General features: G+C 42.5%; 1 protein-coding gene across 1 annotated transcript in view; it reads left to right on the top strand.

The window, feature by feature from the left end:
• The window catches only part of FRAS1 (Fraser extracellular matrix complex subunit 1), a 506,878-nt gene that overhangs the window by 244,622 nt on the left and 242,766 nt on the right, over nt 1-19,490 (top strand). The window contains exon 15 of the mRNA XM_065913973.1: nt 13,501-13,644. Within this exon, the coding sequence (XP_065770045.1) occupies nt 13,501-13,644 (144 nt within the window). The remainder of the gene's footprint in view (nt 1-13,500; nt 13,645-19,490) is intronic.

The raw sequence follows: 19,490 nt of genomic DNA, 5'->3' as shown, positions 1-19,490 counted from the left end.
TGTGGTGGTTTTTGTCGTACATTGACATGAATCATTCATGGGTGTACATGTGTCCTCCTGTCCCAAACCCCCCTCCCACATCCCTCCCATCCCATCCCTCTGGGTTGTCCCAGTGCACCAGCTTTGAGTGCCTTGTTTCATGTTTGACTGGTCATCTATTTTACACATGGTAATATGCATGTTTCAATGCTATTCTCTCAAATCATCCCACCCTCGCCTTCTCCCACAGAGTCCAAAAGTCTATTCTTTATATCTGTGTCTCTTTTGCTGTCTTGCATATAGGGTTGTCATTACCATCTTTCTAAATTCCATATATATGCATTAAGATACTGTATTGGTATTTCTCTTTCTGGCTTACTTCACTCTGTATAATAGGCTCCAGTTTCATCTACCTCACTAGAACTGACTCAAATGTGTTCTTTTTTTACAGCTGAGTAACATTCTATTGTATATATGTACCACAAATTCCTTATCCATTTGTCTGCCGATGGACATCTAGGTTGCTTCCATGTCCTAGCTGTTGTAAACAGTGCTGCAGTTAACATTGGGGTACACGTGTCTCTTTCAATTCTGGTTTCCTCAGTGTGTATGCCCAGCAGTGGGATTGCTGGGTCATATGGCAGCTTTATTTTCAGTGTTTTAAGGAAAGTGTGTGTAAAAGGATTCCCTTTTCTCCACACCCTCTCCAGCATTTATTGTTTGTAGACTTTTTTTTTTCATTTGTTTTTATTAGTTGGAGACTAATTACTTTATAATATTGTAGTGGTTTTTGTCATACATTGACATGAATCAGCCATGGATTCACATGTGTTCCCCATCCCGATCCCCCCTCCCACCTCCCTCTCCATCCCATCTCTCTGGGTCTTCCCAGTGCACCAGCCCTGAGCACTTGTCTCATGCATCCAACCTGGGCTGGTGATCTGTTTCACCCTTGACAGTATACTTGTTTCAATGCTGTTCTCTCAGAACATCCCACCCTCGCCTTCTCCCACAGAGTCCAAAAGTCTGTTCTGTACATCTGTGTCTCTTTTTCTGTTTTGCATATAGGGTTATTGTTACCATCTTTTTAAATTCCATATATATGTGTTAGTATACTGTGTTGGTCTTTATCTTTCTGGCTTACTTCACTCTGTATAATGGGCTCCAGTTTCATCCATCTCATTAGAACTGATTCAAATGAATTCTTTTTAATGGATGAGTAATATTCCATGGTGTATATGTACCACAGCTTCCTTATCCATTCGTCTGCTGATGGGCATCTAGGTTGCTTCCATGTCCTGGCTATTATAAACAGTGCTGTGATGAACATTGAGGTGCACGTGTCTCTTTCAGTTCTGGTTTCCTCAGTGTGTATGCCCAGAAGTGGGATTGTTGGGTCATATGGCAGTTCTATTTCCAGTTTTTTAAGGAATCTCCACACTGTTCTCCATAGCGGCTGTACTAGTTTGCATTCACACCAACAGTGTAAGAGGGTTCCCTTTTCTCCACACCCTCTCCAGCATTTATCGCTTGTAGACTTTTTGATGGCAGCCATTCTGACTGGTGTGAGATGGTACCTCACTGTGGTTTTGATTTGCATTTCTCTGATAATGAGTGATGTTGAGCATCTTTACACGTGTTTTTTAGCCATCTGTATGTCTTCTTTGGAGAAATGTCTGTTTGGTTATTTGGCCCATTTTTTAATTGGGTCATTTATTTTTCTGGTATTGAGCTGCATGAATTGCTTGTATATTTTTGAGATTAATTCTTTGTCAGTTGCTTCATTTGCTGTTATTTTCTCCTATTCTGAAGGCTGCCTTTTCACCTTGCTTATAGTTTCCTTCATTGTGCAAGAGCTTTTAAGTTCAACTAGGTCCTATTTGTTTATTTTTGCTTTTATTTCCATTACTCTGGGAGGTGGGTCATAGAGGATCTTGCTGTGATTCATGTCAGAGAGTGTTCTGCCTATGTTTTCCTCTAAGAGTTTTATAGTTTCTGGTCTTACATTTGGGTCTTTAATCCAAATGTTGAGTTTATTTTTGTGTATGGTATTACAAAGTGGTCTAGTTTCATACTTTTACAGGTGGTTGACCAGTTTTTCCAACACCACTTGTTAAAAACATTGTCTTTTCTCCATTGTATATTTTTGCGTCCTTTGGCAAAGATAAGGTGCGTGGATTTATCTCTGGACTTTCTGTTTTGTTCCATTGATCTGTAGTTCTGTCTTGTGCCGGTACCATACAGTCATCAGACTGTAACTTTGTAGTATAGTCTGAACTCAGGCAGGTAGATTCCTCCAGTTCCATTCTTCTTTCTCAAGATTGTTTTGGCTATTCGAGGTTTTTTTGTATTTCCATACAAATTGTGAAATTATTTGCTCTAATTCTATGAATAATACCATTGGTAGCTTGATAGGGATTGTGTTCAGTCTCTAGGTTGCTTTGGGTAGTATACTCATTTTCACTATATTGATTCTTCCGGTCCATGAATATGGTATATTTCTCCATCTATTTGTGTCATTTTTTATTCCTTTCATCAGTGTTATATAGTTTTCTACATATAAGTCTTTTGTTTCTTTAGGTAAATTTATTCCTCAGTATTATTTTTATTCTTTTTGTTGCAATGTTGAATGGGATTGTTTCCTTAATTTCTCTTTCTGTTTTCTCAGTGTATAGGAATGCAAGGGATTTATGTGTATTAATTTTGTATCCTGCAACTTTACTGTATCCATTGATTAGCTCTAGTAATTTTCTGGTGGTGCCTTTAGGGTTTTCTATGTAGCAGGTCATGTCACCTGCAAACAGTGAGAATTTTACATCTTTTCCAATCTGGATTCCTTTTATTTCTTTTTATTCTCTGATTGCTGTGGCTAGGACTTCCAAAACTATGTTGAATAGTAGTGGTCAGAGTGGGCACCCATGTCTTGTTCCTGATTTTGGAAGAAATGCTTTCAATTTTTTACCATTGAGGATAATGTTTGCTGTGGGTTTATCATATATTGCTTTCATTATGCTGAGGTATGTTCCCTCTATGCCTGCTTTCTGGAGATTTTTTATCAGAAATGAGTGTTGAATTTTCTCAAAGGCTTTCTCTGCATCTATTGAGATAATCATATGGTTTTATCTTTCAATTTGTTACTATGGTGAATCACATTGATTACTTTGTGAATACTGAAGAATCCTTGCATCCCTGGGATAAAACCCACTTGATCATGATGTATGATCTTTTTAATATGTTGTTAGATTCTGTTTGCTAGAATTTTATTGACGACTTTTGCATCTATGTTCATCAGTGATACCGGCCTCTAGTTGAAATGGTGATTCTTTAAAAAATAAACTTGTCCCTGGAACTTGGTTGGTATCCATGGAGTATTTGAAGCCACTCAGAAGGGAGGGCAATAGGATTGTCCTTCTAGGATGTTCTTTTCCTGAGTAAGCTAGACCCAGTGAAGCAGGTGACAGTGGTATTCCAAATCCCCTCTGTCTCTGTACATTCTTGTAAATGATAAATGGAGAGAGGAAGGAAAAAGCAGCTGGTGGTATTTTGCCTAGGACCTCTGCTCTATCAGGCTTCAACAGACTGTGGCATTTGTCTGTGCTGCTTATAGGCCTTTGCTGTGCAGGCCAAAGACAGATGATGGAACAGACATATCACATACCAGCAAAGAAAGTCTGCCGCAAGTGCAAGGGAGTTTATCTTCCAGACAGATCCCATTCTTCCTGACACATCTGAACCCTCAAATATTTCAGCTATGGATTACAAAGTAGTGACAAGTCTTCTGGCTTTCTGCCCAGCTCCTAGGGTTATCAGTTATTTCAGCTAGACTGTATGGCGTACGTTTGTACATTCCTTCTCTCTCGTCCCTGTCCCCCACCACCAGCACCCTCCATGTTCCACCCTCCCCTCCCTTTTTATGCCGCCCACAGGTAACCCAGTGCCTCCACCCTAATCACCACCCAATTCTGAGCAGGCTGCGCAAGAGTGGCCAGGAAGTCTGGGCACCACTGAAAGCTTGAAAAGGGCTGGTGGGTCCCTCCTTTGGCTCTTTAGTTTCTATGGACAAGTAGACTCAAGGTATTGCTAGAAAAATCGATATCCATTTAATTTACACGGGCTGAAGAAAACCCCCGGGAGTTGAGGGTTGCCAGCGGTCACCGTGGATGAGTGCAATCTGAGAATTCCCTTTGGCTGTCAAGTTCAGCGAAGGTGGTCACTGCATTTGAAAATCTTCAGGATGTGCTGGGTTGTAGATTTAGGAGGACAGGTAGAGGGGCAGCAGACAGAAAAGATAACCTGAGGAGTGTTACTGGTGAAAGGAATGTCTGCCTTCATCCTCTGACTTATGTGCCACTGAAGAGCCAGCCTGCTTGTAAATCTCTCTCCATGTGGATTTGCCAAAGCCTCCTTCAGCTGGAAAGTCGCTCCTTCCATTCAAGCTCTCTGTCTATAGAAGACCCTGCTAAAAATATAAATACATTACCCAAGACGGGTGAATCATTCAGCTGTATCATGAATGTGGTTAATAGATTAACTACCTATTTACTCAGCTTGTACCTTAGAGGAAACGACTACAGGCTTTTTTTTCTCCTTTAGTAATTTTTTTCCATAAGCACCAAATGAATGCATCTAATAAAGTCAGTAAAATTCAAGGTGCATAAAATCTGTGAAAATCCCTGACTCAAGCTCTCCCCAATCATGGCTGTTAGTATTTTGGTGAATGTCTTCCTAATTTATTAGTAATGTCTTAGGAATTTGGTGAATGTCTTCCTAATTTATGTAGTTTTTGTGTGTTGTGCACACACACACATACAGATGAATTTATTTTTCAAAAGTAAAATCACACTCTCTGTATAGTTTTATTGCCTGCTTTCCCCATGTTATTTATCATCCTTCTACAGTGTTTTTTGAAACCCGTTGTATAACTTTCGATCTGTGGCTCTGCAAGATTTCTTTGAGCTAATCCTCTGTAGTTTGACATTTCTTCCTAATTTTTCTATTATTGTAAATAACCACAATGTAAATGTTTTTAATAGAATTGTGGTTAATAGAATCTGCCTGCAATGCAGAGCAGCTGGGTTCAATCCCTGGGTTAGGAAGATTCCCCAGTGGAGGGCATGGCAACCCACTCCAGTATTCTTGCGTGGAGAATCCCATGGACAGAGGAGCCTGAAGGGCTGCATTCCGTGGGGTCTCAAAGAGTTAGACATGTCTGAGTGACTAAGCACAGACTCAAATATATTTGATTAAAGTAAATTCTTAGACACTGGGTCCAAGTATAGATATGCACATATTTAATCTTTTGACACATATTAACATATTACTCTCTTTTAAAGAAGTTTTCATTTGCACTCCTACTAGAAAGGCATGAAAGTGCTAGGCATTACAATTCTTATTACATTTGTCAGTTTGATTGATCCAAATGTAATCTTGGGACTTTCCTGGCAGTCCAGTGGGTAAGACTCCGAGCTTCCAATGCAAGGTTCACAGATTTGATTGCTGGTCAGGGAACTAAGATCCTACATGCCCTAAGGTATGGCCAAAAATTTTTTTTAAATGTTTTTAATGTAATCTTGTTTATTCACTTATTTATGCTTATTTTGGAGATTTATATGAAGGAAGTTGAATTAATCATTCTTTTGCATTCATGGCCCCTTTTCATCATTAGCCTGTGCCAGGCTATTCTCCTGCTTATCTATCTTCCTGTCTATTCTTTTTCTTCCCATTACCTGTCCCCACTTCCCTTCCCCTCTTAACTATTCTAATGCTATTTAATGTGGATTTGTTGTATGCATGTGCTCTTACTGTTTTGTATGCACATATTTTAAATATTCATACATATTGTTGTTGTTGTTGTTGTTCAGTTGCTAAGTCCTGTCCAACTCTTTGCAACCCATGGACTACATGCAGCACGCTAGTCTTCCCTGTCCTTGACTATCTCTGGGAGTTCACTAAAACTCATGTCCATTGAGCCTGTGATGCCATCCAACCATCTCATCCTCTGTTGCCCCCTTCTCCTCCTGCCCTCAATCCTTCCCAGCATCAGAGTCTTTTCCAATGAGTTGACTATTTACATTGGCTGGCCAAAGGATTGGAGTTTCAGCTTCAGCATCAGTCCTTCCAGTGAATATTCAGGACTGATCTCCTTTAGGATGGACTGGTTGGATCTCCTTGCAGTCCAAGGGACTCTCAAGAGTCCTTTCCAACAACACAGTTCAAAAGCATCAATTCTTCAGCACTCAGCTTTCTTTATAGTCCAACTCTCACATCCATACATGAGCACTGGAAAAATCATAGCTTTGACTCGATGGTCCTTTTTCAGCACAGTAATGCCTCTGCCTTTTAATACACTGTCTAGGTTTGTCATACGTAATAACAGATGGATATTTCATTCTTTTCCTTTTTTTCTTAAATTTTAAAGACTTCAGAAATTCTTAGAGCTATTTTAGGTTCACAGCAAAATTAAAAGGAAAGCAAAGAGATTTCCCACACATTCCCAGTCCCAGCATAAGCACAACTTCCTCAGTTGTCACCGTTCTTCCCCAGAGTGGTAGGGGCTCCCCGGGGGTTCAGTGGTAGAGAGTCCTGCCAGTGCAGGAGATACAGCTGTGACCCCTGGGTCAGGAAGATCCCCTAAATGAGGACATGGCAACCCACTCCAATATTCTTGCCTGGAAAATCCCATGGACAGAGGAGCCTGGCGGGCTACAGTCCATGGAGTTGCAACGAGTCAGAGGCAACTGAGCACACACCCCAGATTGGTACCTTTGTTACCATGGATGACTTAGTTTCCCTCGCTGAACACTGTTTCTAAGATGCATACATGTTGCTATGTGTACATCCAATCCTTTGCATCTAGTTGCTGCTCCCCTGTGTCATTTTCACATCTCCACCTATTCGAGAGAGTGAAGATGTTTTCATGTGTTTTTATTTTTCTGTTATGAACTCCGTCATGTACATATCAGTTTCCAGAACACGTGGAGACCAGGCATTGCAACGTCAGGTGTTAAAGCTTCTGTTGGCACAGGGGGGAAGGGTGAGGGCAGAGACCAGCTTGGTAGGGGACAGGCAGGTGAAAGTAAAAGGATCACAAATGATAGTGACTCAGAGGACACACTCCTTTTAGATTTGTCTGGCTTCTGTTGCCCATCCTTCTTAGACTAGTAGCCTTGGCCTCAGGTGCGGCTGTGATGGGGGAAGAGAGCACAGTTTGCCCAGCATCTGGGCTTCACTGTGAGCATCACAGAGCTGTTTCCAAAGGGTTTTTGTTAATATTTTGTAGCAATTACAAAGAAAGAGCTCTACAGTAGGCAGCCTCTGGGCAAGACCGGGGCTCCTTTATGTAACTGCTGGAGGAATCCCTGTGGGCTCTGTTATTTCTTTTCACTCCCTTTCTAAGTGAACCTTCCTTTCCCATAGTCTTTTTCATCCTTACCCTTTGTGCCTTGTGTTACATTTTAATTTGCTCCCTTTATAATTACTTTGCTTTTGGCAGCAGTTGAAACAAGATTTGTTCGATCCCATAGGGTGTGCCACTCATAGGATCATGTTCAGTATCCTCTGCTTTCTCATATACATCATCTCGCCATATCCCCTTGAGTTAAGTACAACAAATATTATTATTCCCACTTTACAGATTAAGAGAGCAAGGGGCAGTGAAGTTGAGTTTAAAATGGAAAAATTTTTTTCATCCCAACAAGGGTGTCTTACTAGAAATTTACTCACTGCCTCCTGATAAACTTTAAAACTTGGCAAGTCCTTCCTAGTCATGTGTGAGTCGTGAAGGATAGTTAGCAGTCTCCACGATGTGGATAAGGATCAGAATGAAGGACTTTACCCTGTGTATGGTGTCTTGCTTATGCCTGGAGTTTAGGCTGCTTCATGTAGTTGAGAGTGAAAACTTCTTGGCAATTTGGAAATCCGAATTGCAGCCTCACTGATGACTTTAAAAGGGCCGCTAACCAAGTGTGCTTATTTTCTGGTAATGGACGGGAGACATTCTAGAAATCCATGGAACGCTGAGGATGCAAGATTCCTTCTTTTCCCTGGGGGGCAGTTTAAACTTGAAGGTTGAGGGAACAGGGATCTGTGTCCACTACCTGGGGTCTTTTGAAGGCTTCCTGCAAAATAAGAAGTGGTCCCTAGGAAAGTATTTTAACATTTCCTTGAGAAAAGGCTGCATTTTATTCTTTGAGTAGCACAGGTTGAATTTTTTTACAACCATCTTCTATTTCAGAATTATCAAATATGAAAAGAAGTTTGTTATTTTTAGAGTAGGGTTTCAATAGAGAGTTGCCAAAAGAAGAGTATTTCATTCCCCTTCATTTTGAAAGGAATTGCTCAGCAAGCTAACACATGTCTTGTTATGCTCCAAAAGAGTCAGGGGCTTTCCAAAATAAATTATCTTCTGCACGTGAGATAAGACGACGGCTTTCTCTTATTTGTCCTCTGTTTTAATTTATCACCACAATATACACTTCAAACGCTGGGTGAGCTGAACATGTATCACTAAGAGAAATTATGGTGAAAAGTCAGGGACTGACCTTTTATTTTTCATAATAACCCAAATGTAATAAAAGCTCCATGTAAAATAAGCCTGCAAGGAGAGATTATCTGCAGTAGCATATGTTCAGTGTTAGAAATTAGAAATCAATTGCAAAACACAGTGGGAGTGTGTCATTATGAGAAATGACAACTCAAAAAAAAAAAAAAGGAAAGGAAAGAAATGACAGCTCAGCATAGTCCTGTGTTAAAATAAAAATCCCTTCTGCTGTCCTACCTGGCTGTTGGAACATGCCTTGTTTTTGAGATGGTAAAAAAGAAAAGGTCCAGCATCACATTTGACTCTCAACGTAGATAGATCCAGCATGGGCTCCCTGTGTAGTGCTGTGGTAAAGAACCTGCCTGCCAATGCAGGAGACATAATAAATGTGGGTTCGATCCCTGGGTCAAGAAGATCGCCCCGGAGGAGAGCATGGCTGCACACTCCAGTGTTCTTGCCTGTAGAATTCCAAGGACAGAGGAACCTGATGGGCTACAGTCCATAGGGCTGCTAAAAGTCAGACTGAAGCGACTTAGCATGCATGCTTGGTCGGATAAGTAGCAGGAGAGGCCCATTACAAAGGGCTGCAGAAATCTAGAGGAAGGAGTAACTGGCTTTGTCTGGACAAGTTCAGCAAAGCATCATAGGCAGAGTGACACTTTAGGACGCCTCTCAGATGTAAGCTGGATTATATGCAGGGACCATGGGAGGAGCCAGAGGCACTGCTGGCTGGGTCAGTCCTGTGTGGGGCATCAGATGCTTGATCTTCACATGGTATGCTTAGGGTCTCTGCTCCCTAGAGCTGTTTTGGTGGAGGGAGGTAACAGCAGCCAGGGCTGAAAGTTTAGGTGGGGCTCGGTGTGGGACAGGGTGAGTGTCGTCCCTAAGTCCGGGGTCTCCATCCTGCTCATCTTTTGACCCCCGTCCTGATTGGCATCATGGGGGATAACATTAAAATATTTAACAAGCAGTATGGCATAGATCAGACTGGTCAGAAGGAGGAGAGACCCGAGACCCTCTTCTGTGTCAGACCTTTCATTGTTGGATGTGGTGTCTGAAGCATCCCCAGGGCTGCAGACAGAGTATCACGGAGAGAGCTAGGACCATAACCATTCACCAAACAGGTTGGAAGTATTTGTACTGTTTCAACTGCCAGTGCAGCTGATACAATGCCCTGCCATGAGACAATTCCTGAAACAACTGGGAATTGCCCTTTCATTTTTCATCTCCTCCTTGCCCCTGGGACAAGGATGATTTCATTCCTTAAAGATGTCTTGAGTTGATCACCCTCTCCTCTCCCCACTGCAACGTTAATGCTCTAAAAAGCAAAACTGATCACTTCCTCTGCCCTGATTAAAACTTTTAAGGGGATGGCGTCCAGTGTCCTTTACCCCTGCCTGCCTGACACTCGTGGTCTGACCCCTGTTGTCTTTTTCACCTCACTCCCCATCATCCCCTGGGGACTTACTCCCTGCTGCCCTGGCCTACCTGTGGCAGCTGGGAAGGCCCTACAGACTAGTCCTTCATATTGCATGTGGTAGGTGCTTCTGTTGAACATTGATAGATTAGCGTGGCATGCCTTCTTAGAAATGCAGTTGGATTTTTGTTTGTTTGTTTAGGTAACAGCTTTGAGTCAACTCCATTTCCTCAGTAAGGCAGAAGCCCTTAACATTGATAGACACTTCGGATAGTGACTGTAATCAGCTGTTGAGAGTAGTTGAATAAATGAATGGAAATTTTCATGTGCATTTAGGGGAGAATTTACTAGTGGGATCTTTGCATCCATGTATTTAGTTTTAAGTAGCATCAGTGGCTTATCTCAACACAAGCAGTGTTTTCATGCACCATTTGTAAATAACATGGTGAGTATAAGAGGATTTTGTAGAGGACCAAGCAGTGTGCTCAACCGAGTTGACAAGAATATGGACTCTGCCCCTATGGACCTTATGGTGAGGGAGCTCCCTAGTGAGGGAGCCAGACGAGAAGTAAGTAAACTTTGTCCGGCTTTGCTTTCTGCCTGCCACTCTCATCTCTTACCTGGACCAGAGCAGTCAGCTCCATGCTTGTCTCCCTGCAGCATGCAAGTCCTTAAACCCACTCTTCATGACATCGAAAGAGAATTTTTTTTTTTGGAACTATGCTGATTTTTTTTTTTTTTTTTAATTTTTATTAGTTTGAGGCTAATTACTTCACAACATTTCAGTGGGTTTTGTCATACATTGACATGAATCAGCCATGGAGTTACATGTATTCCCCATCCCGATCCCCCCTCCCACCTCCCACTCCACCCGATTCTTCTGGGTCTTCCCAGTGCACCAGGCCCGAGCACTTGTCTCATGCATCCCACCTGGGCTGGTGATCTGTTTCACTATAGATAATATACATGTTGTTCTGAAAGAGAATTTTTAAGTATCTCAAGCAGGGCTTGTCTCTATCCTATTTAAGCCCATTCTTGACTCACATCACAGTTAGTCTAAAAATCCTAATTTCTTTCTATGGTCTCCAAGATCAAGTTTCATAGGGCTTCTGCCTACCCCTCCAGCCATGAATCAGGTCACCCTGATACAGTGACCCTCTATTCCCCACTGTACCCCGAGATGTCCACCAGGTCCAGTCACAAGAGGAGCCTCCAGTTCCTTGGACCCCCAAGCTCCCCCTTTTCCCTTGTTGCTGCTGCTCTCTGGCTCCCTCCATGGCTGGCTACGTCCCATTCCTCAGATCTTCCTGATGTCAGTCCCTTCCGCTCCCACTACTGTTATTCTTTGTTTTTAACTTTTAATTTTATTTTGGAGTATAGTTGATCAGCAGTTAGTTTTGTTAGTTTTATGTGTACAGCAAAGGGATTCAGTTACACATATACATGTGTCTATACTTTTTCAAATTTTTCCCCATATAGGTTGTTACATAATATTTAGCAGAGTTCCCTGTGCTATACCATAGTTCCTTGTTGGTTATCCTATTTAAATGTACATATTAAGTCCAAACTCCCTAACTATCCCTCCTCCCACTCTCTTCTCCTCTGGTAACTCTAAGTTCATTCTTCAAGTCTGTGAGTCTGTTTCTGGTTTGTAAATAAGTTCGTTTGTATCTTTTTTTTTTTTTTTTTTTTAGATTTCTCATATAAGCAGTATCATGAAGTATCTGCTACTGTTATTCTTTATCAAAGAGCTCTCCCTAGCACTTAACACAATTTGCATTTATCTCTAAGTTTGTTGGAGAGAAAAGTTCTGTGAAATTAAAGCCTTTCTTTGTAGTTTAGAACTGAGAGGAGAGGCCTGGGTCTTGAGATTTGCCATGTGGGCCTCCTTTCTTCTGATTCCAAAGGGTTACCTAATGCAGTTACTCAGGTATAGCTCCCAAGTCACCTGTGACCAGCAAAAGTATTCTCTCTGCCAATTCTGGTCAAAATGAATATCTCCGAAAAATAGGTGGTGCTCCGTTGTAAAGAAAACATTTTGAAAATCAGGATACACTAACAGGGGCTTCCCTGATAGCTCAGTGGGTAAAGAATCCGCCTGCAATTCAGGAGACCCCGGTTCGATCCCTGGGTCAGCAAAATCCTTTGGAGAAGGGATAGGCTAACCACTCCAGAATACGTGGGCTTCCCTGGTGCCTCAGATGGTAAAGAATCCACATGCAATGCAGGAGATCTGGGTTCGATCCCTGGGTTGGGAAGATCCCCTGGTGGAGGGCATGGCAACCCACTCCAGTGTTCTTGCCTGGAAAATCCCCGTGGACAGAGGAACCTGGCGGGCTACAGTCCACGGGGTTGCAAAGGGTTGGATGAACCTAAGCACACAGCCCATACACTGACAGAAGGATGGATGATGTTAGTCCTACAGACGGTTTGCCAAATCTGAATATATTCAATCATTCAGAATAGACCTCTCTTTATAGACCTAAGATGAAGAGCAAGAATGAATAGTAATAAAACAATCAAATGCTGGAAAAAGAGGAGATGGTCAAACCTTAAAGGAATAACTCTGGTCTAGAAACAACATATAGTTAAAAATCTAAGGTATAAGGGAAAGGCAGGCTTCGTGAGTCCTCAAGATACAAGTTTAGAGCAGATGCTATGGGGAAACCAGAGACTGAGCTGCAAGAGTTGTGAGGAAAGATGAAGGTGGGAGAGCTGGGGTGGGGGAGAGATGGAAAAGGAGGGAAGGAGCAATAGAAGTCAAGCAGTACTGGATCTTTCAAAGTCGATTCAAGGGTAAGAGTGCATCGGTATCAGTTCAGTCGCTCAGTCGTGTCTGACTCTTTGCAACCCCATGAACTTCAGCACGCCAGGCCTCCCTGTCCATCACCAACTCCCGGAGTTTACCCAAACTCATGTCCATCAGGTTCGTGATACCATCCAACCATCTCATCCTCTTTCGTCCCCTTCTCCTCCTGCCCTAAATCTTTCCCAGCATCAGGGTCTTTTCAAATGAGTCAGCTCTTTGCATGAGGTGGCCAAAGTATTGGTGTTTCAGCTTCAACATCAGTCCTTCCAGTGAACACCCAGGACTGATCTCCTTTAGGATGGACTGTTTGGATCTTCTTGCAGTCCAAGGGACTCTCAGGAGTGCATGGCATCCCTGATAATCAGATCCTCGACATGTTGGAGGTTGAGTGCAGTTATCTAGTTTGACACTTTGTTGTATGGTTTTGAAGGCAAGGTGATGGAGGGCCTTCTAATTTCACTAGACAGACCATATTTGTCTAGAAAATTATGATTCCATTCCCTGTGATTCCCATTATTCAAAAGCTTCTGGTTTCCTGTTCCAGTTCTCTTAGCAGTAATTTACAGAAGTTATGCCTCTGGTCAACAGAAAATGTTTTTCTTTTATTTTTTGGTGGGGGGTGGTTTATTTTCTCCTGTGGTGCACATATGTGCCTAGTGGTTTAGGACTGAAGGTTCTAACATCCTCCTTATAAATTCTAAAGCCTTTGAAAGAAAAATTGCAGTCAGTCCTTTCTACTCTGGGTTCTTCCTGCAGCCTGCCACGAGTCCTGTGCCGCCTGCTGGGGTCCCGCAGAGAAGCACTGCCTGGCCTGCAGAGACCCCCTCCACGTGCTGAGAGAGGGCGGCTGTGAGAGCAGCTGCGGCGACGGGTTTTACAACAAGCAGGGGATTTGCAGTGGTAAGTGCTCCGCTTTGCAGGCCAAAGCGGTTTTTCCCTCTTCCAGCATCCCTTGTTTCATTCAAATCATAGCACCAAAAATCATCTCTTCTTCTACTTAACAAATATGCAAACGATGCTAGGTTTGGTTTCCCCATGGGGCTTCCCAGGTGGCTTGGTGGTAGAGGCTCTGCCTGCCAATGTAGGAGACACAGGAGATGTTGGGAAGATCCCCTGGAGAAAGAAATGTCAACCCACTGCAGTATTCTTGCCTGGAGAATCCCATGGACAGAGGAGCCTGGTGGGCTATAGACCATGGAATCGCAGAGTCAGACGTGGCTGAGCACACACGCAGCATGCTAGAATTGGCAGTGTTCTATACTTTCTGGAACACGTTTTTTCCCAGTGACAGAATCCCCTTGAATACCTTTGTCCCCCAGCTGCTTGTTAGGTTTGGTGCTCTCTGTAACCTTGTCCTGCATGCATATGAGGAACATGAGGCTCAGGCCACTTGCTTCAGACCCACAGCTGGAGGGAGAGTAGCCCAGCTTCCATATATGCATGGGGACCAAGGCACTCCTTGGGACTCCCAGGCCAGCCAAGGGCCACCCTGCTTTTGGTGTTGGTGCCCCTGAATTGAAACTGAGGCAGTTATTGTTTATTCAACCTTAAAGACGATTGCAGACAATAAATTAACTCAACTTCATGCTCCTTGTGCAGAGCACTGTCCCACATGCTAAACATTAACCCACTGAGAGGCAGGAACATGTGGGGAGAAAAAGCATGACCTGGGACAAGTTACTTAATCTCTTCCTGTGTCAATTTCCCATTTGTTAAATGGCGACAATAATCCTACCTGTGGGAGACAGAATGGCTCCTCAAAGATGCCCCTGTCCTGATCAGTCGCACGTGTGAATAGTCTGCCTCAGGGGGCAAAAGAGACTGTCGGTATGATTAAGGTAAGGATCTTGAGATGGGGGTGGTTACCCTGGGTTATCTGAATGAGCCAGTGTAATCACAAGGGTCCTAACAGGGAGGCAGGAGGATCAGAGTCAGAAAAGCAGACCTGAAACCGAAGCAGACTTTGGGAGCGATGCTGGGAAGGGGCCATGAGCATGCAGGCAGCCTATAGAACCTGGAAAGAGACAAGATATAAACAAAGAAATGGATTCTCCCACCCAGAGCTTCCAGGAGGAATGCAGTCCTGCTAATGCTTTGGTTTTAGGACTTCTGATTTCTTATGCAGTATGATAATAAATGTGTGTTGCTTTAAGCCACGTCTGTGGTCGTTTGTTACCGCAGCAATGAGAAACCAGCACACACCTAACTCAGAAGGCCACACCAGGACTGAGTTAATGTAGGTGAGGCATTTAACACAGCGCCTGGTACAGAATAAGTGCTCTGTGTTTAGTGTTTCCTCCTCACAGAAATTTTGTGAGGTAGTTATCATCATCCTCTGTTTTCAGTTGAAGAAGCAGAGAGACTAACAGACTTGTCTAAGGTCACAGAGCTAATGAGGGGCGGAGTTGGGATTCGTGCTGGGTCTTCTGGGTTTAGACCTTAACTGCCCCATAACTGCTCTGGTGCTGCTATAAGATGACCCCTCCATATGCACCTCTGCCTGTTTTCCGTCCCCTCTCCTTCTCCTCTCCCTTGATCCTCTTCTCCTCCTTCCTCCCTGTCTTCCTGTGTGTGTGTCCACACGTACTCAAGTCACGTCTCACTCTTTGTGATCCCATGGACTGTAGCCCACCAGGCTCCTCTGTCCATGGGCATTCTCCAGGCAAGAATACTGGAGTGGGTTGCCATTCCCTTCTTCAGGGGATCTTCCCGTCGCAGGGATCAAACCTGCATCTCTTGCATCTCTATCAGTCTTTAGATCATCCAGCTATCCCTGTGGCTAGTCCACAGGGTGGGCACCTGATGGTGAATGAAAGGTTTGAATTAAGTTTATTGTGATGGTCAATATTGAAAAGTCAGATAACATTTTTAAAAAATTAATTTATTTATTTTAATTGGAGGTGAATTACTTTACAATATTGTAGTGGCTTTTGCCATACATTGACATGAATCAGCCTTGGGTGTACATGTGTTCCCCATCCTGAACCCCCCATCCACCTCCCTCCCCATCCCATCCCTCAGGGTCATCCCAGTGCACCAGCCCTGAGCACCGTGTCTCATGCATTTTTTGATAACTAAGTCCATTAAATTAAAAAAAAAATGCAGTGTATGAAACTTTCCCTAGTTATTATGCTCATTTTGTTTACTGAGCAGGGCAACAGCAGAAATGAGATGATCTCTGAGACTTGACAAATGCACTTATCTCAGAGATGAGAGATAGTTCTTGGCAGCTGCTTGCTTAAAGCTGTGCAGGGATCCATCACTATCTCTGGTGTGAGAAACCTCACCCGATTTGGACAAGTCACAGGTGGCTTTTGTGTGGATTCAGGAGAGAATGAGGAAAGAAAAGCAGGCTGCCATTACCCTGAGCGTTTTAATCTTTTTCTGCCAGCATCACTCCCCTGCTCAATTAAGCCAGATGTATTCTCATAAGGTAGGCAGATGTCAAATTTGCACTAATTCAAAGGTCTGGAGGCATCTACTCTTTAATTCCCCGAGGAAGCTGGCTACTGTCACTGTCGAGAGCGGTGACACAGACCTGCTACTGAGTTGATATCTGGATTGAAAAAGCAACTTTTGCTAGGCATGTGTGTGTGTGAAAGGAGTGATACACAGTTAGTGTGAGCCTGAAGCAGTGAGGGGTGGGAGACTACTTGGGCTAAGAGGTTGAGTGAAGAAAACCAGACCTCCTTGCAGACTGGAAGAATTTAAAAGAAGACAGCTGAACAGGTGGCTTTGGGAGAAAGTATACATCTGAAATGCTATCTGTATACATTTTGAAACAAAGCAGAAAGAGAACTTTCAAACACAAGGATGGATGATTGCTGACATTAGTCAGCCAACCAGTCAACTGACCATTGGTTAATTAGTAATGCCTGCCATGTACTTAGCAGATACAAGACTTTGTGATGCCATTGGCATTGACCAATGGCCCTTTTGATGGACGAAGCTGGAGTTTACGCTCTTCATAAAATTGTTCGAGTTCTCTAGGTCTGTGTCAAATGCCTTCAGAAAGGTTTGTATAAATATTTTCTAAAGCAGTGGAGAGCCAAGTCACTGATTGCTATCGGAATGTTAATTAAGACGTCTGATGGTGATAAGCCGACTTACTTTCAATTCAGATTAGTGCTGTTCGAGATAAAGCCCAGCTGGTGTTGGTTTAATAATTTATAACCCAAGCAACCCATATCTGTAGAAATCTCAAGTTGAGTGCTGAGAAAAATCCAGCACAACCTGTTATAAATGGTGCTGTGCAATGGCTGAAAGAATTTACAATGACCGAGTTTGTCTGTGGTATACGCTTTGAGTTTTACAAATATTAGGTGTAAAGGGTGGGGAAATTCGAAGGACAAAACCTCCTCATTGTTTAGTCATGTAAGTACCTGTGTTGTTATGAAGGGCTTTTCTGGTTCTGGCTAACACATAAATCAAAGTAGAGTCAGAGGTTTCTGTTAAACATTCTCTCTTCCTTCCGCCTCTCTTTTTCTTCTCTTTCCTTCATTCCTTTTATACTGAATTCCCTTCCTTACCTGGGCAACTATTTTAAATTTTTTATCCTTGTGTTTTTATGGGCTCATGTCAAATGAGTTTTGTTTTCAGTGAGTATAAGTATATGTATATTTTTCTTAAATGATACCATGTTTTTTAAATTAATTTGTTTTATTTGGAAAATATTACAATATTGTGATGGTTCTTGCCATACATCAACCTAAGTCAGCTACCGGTAATACATGTGCCTCCCTCATCCTGAACCGCAATCCCACCTCCCTCCCCATCCCACCCCTCTGGGTTGTCCCAGAGCACCGGCTTTGGGGGCCCTGCTTAATGCATCCAACTTGCACTGGTCATCTATTTTACATATGGTAATGTACATGTTGAAAATGCCATTCCCTATACGTATATGTATATTTCTCTTAAATGATACCATGTTGTAGAGTTCATACCAGGTTACAGAGTTCCGGTTGTCCTTTTTTCACTCAGTGGTATGTCTTTCAGGTTTACCAATGTTGCTATAGTATCTATGTTGCTGTAGTATCGATGTTGCTGTACTATCTACGTTGCTATAGTATCTACGTTGCTATAGTATCTATGTTGCTATAGTATCTATGTTGCTGTAGTATCTACGTTGCTGTAGTATCTACGTTGCTATAGTATCTACGTTGCTATAGTATCTATGTTGCTATAGTATCTATGTAGCTGTAGTATCGATGTTGCTATAGTATCTACGTTGCTATAGTATCTACGTTGCTATAGTATCTATGTTGCTGTAGTATCGATGTTGCTGTAGTATCTACGTTGCTGTAGTATCTACGTTGCTATAGTATCTACGTTGCTATAGTATCTATTTTGCTGTAGTATCGATGTTGCTGTAGTATCGATGTTGCTGTAGTATCTATGTTGCTATAGTATCTATGTTGCTGTAGTATCTATGTTGCTGTAGTATCTATGTTGCTGTAGTATCGATGTTGCTGTAGTATCTACGTTGCTGTAGTATCGATGTTGCTGTAGTATCGATGTTGCTGTAGTATCGATGTTGCTGTAGTATCTATGTTGCTGTAGTATCTATGTTGCTGTAGTATCTACGTTGCTATAGTATCTACGTTGCTGTAGTATCTATGTTGCTATAGTAACCATGTTGCTATAGTAACCATGTTGCTATAGTATCTATGTTGCTGTAGTATCGATGTTGCTGTAGTATCGATGTTGCTGTAGTATCTACGTTGCTGTAGTATCTACGTTGCTATAGTATCTACGTTGCTATAGTATCTATGTTGCTATAGTATCTATGTTGCTATAGTATCTATGTTGCTGTAGTGCCCATGTTGCTGTAGTAACCATGTTGCTATAGTATCTATGTTGCTATAGCACCCATGTTGCTGTAGTGTCGATGTTGCTGTGGTACCCATGTTGCTATAGTATCTATGTTGCTATAGTAACCATGTTGCTATAGTATCCATGTTGCTATAGTAACCATGTTGCTGTAGTATCTATGTTGCTATAGTATTGATCTTTCTGTAGTATCGATGTTGCTGTAGTGTCGATGTTGCTGTAGTACCCATGTTGCTATAGTATCTATGTTGCTGTAGTGTCGATGTTGCTATAGTATCTATGTTGCTGTAGTAACCATGTTGCTGTAGTATCTATGTTGCTGTAGTACCCATGTTGCTATAGTACCTATGTTGGTATAGTATCTATGTTGCTATAGTATCTAGGCCTTTGCTCCTCACTGCTGCGTGGTCCTTCCTGTCCTGCATTCCCGCTCTCCCAGGGACAGACTCCCCACATCTGTCCATCTGCGTGACATCACTAGGGAACACCAGTGAACAACCTCCAACATGTCCTGCGATGAGCCTGCGGGGGTGGGAGGAAGATTCCCCAGGATTGATGGATAACCCCAGAACAGAATTACTGGTTTCTTTTTTTAATTTTAATTTATTCTTTATGTGTTGACTCTGCATTTTCTTTATGGGACTAAATAGTGCCAGGTAGATCTCCAGCATCTATGCTCCCAAGCATCAGGGCTGTCTCATCTCCACATCCTGGCCATGACTTGACATTATCAAACTTCAAGTTTTTTCCTGGTCAATAGGTATACAGGGGCATTCTGTTATAATTTGCTTAATTCTGATTATTAATGAGTTTGAGATTATCTTCAACTCCTGTTGGACTTTGGTGTCTCCTCTTTGATAAACTGCTTTTTAATGTGTCTTTCCCATTGTTTCACTGGCCATGCTTCCTTTTCATTG

This window comes from Muntiacus reevesi, chromosome 22, assembly GCF_963930625.1.
Source record: "Muntiacus reevesi chromosome 22, mMunRee1.1, whole genome shotgun sequence".
Lineage (NCBI taxonomy): Eukaryota > Metazoa > Chordata > Mammalia > Artiodactyla > Cervidae > Muntiacus > Muntiacus reevesi.
Note: the sequence above shows the minus strand (reverse complement) of the source record. Positions and strands in the feature narration are given on the sequence as shown.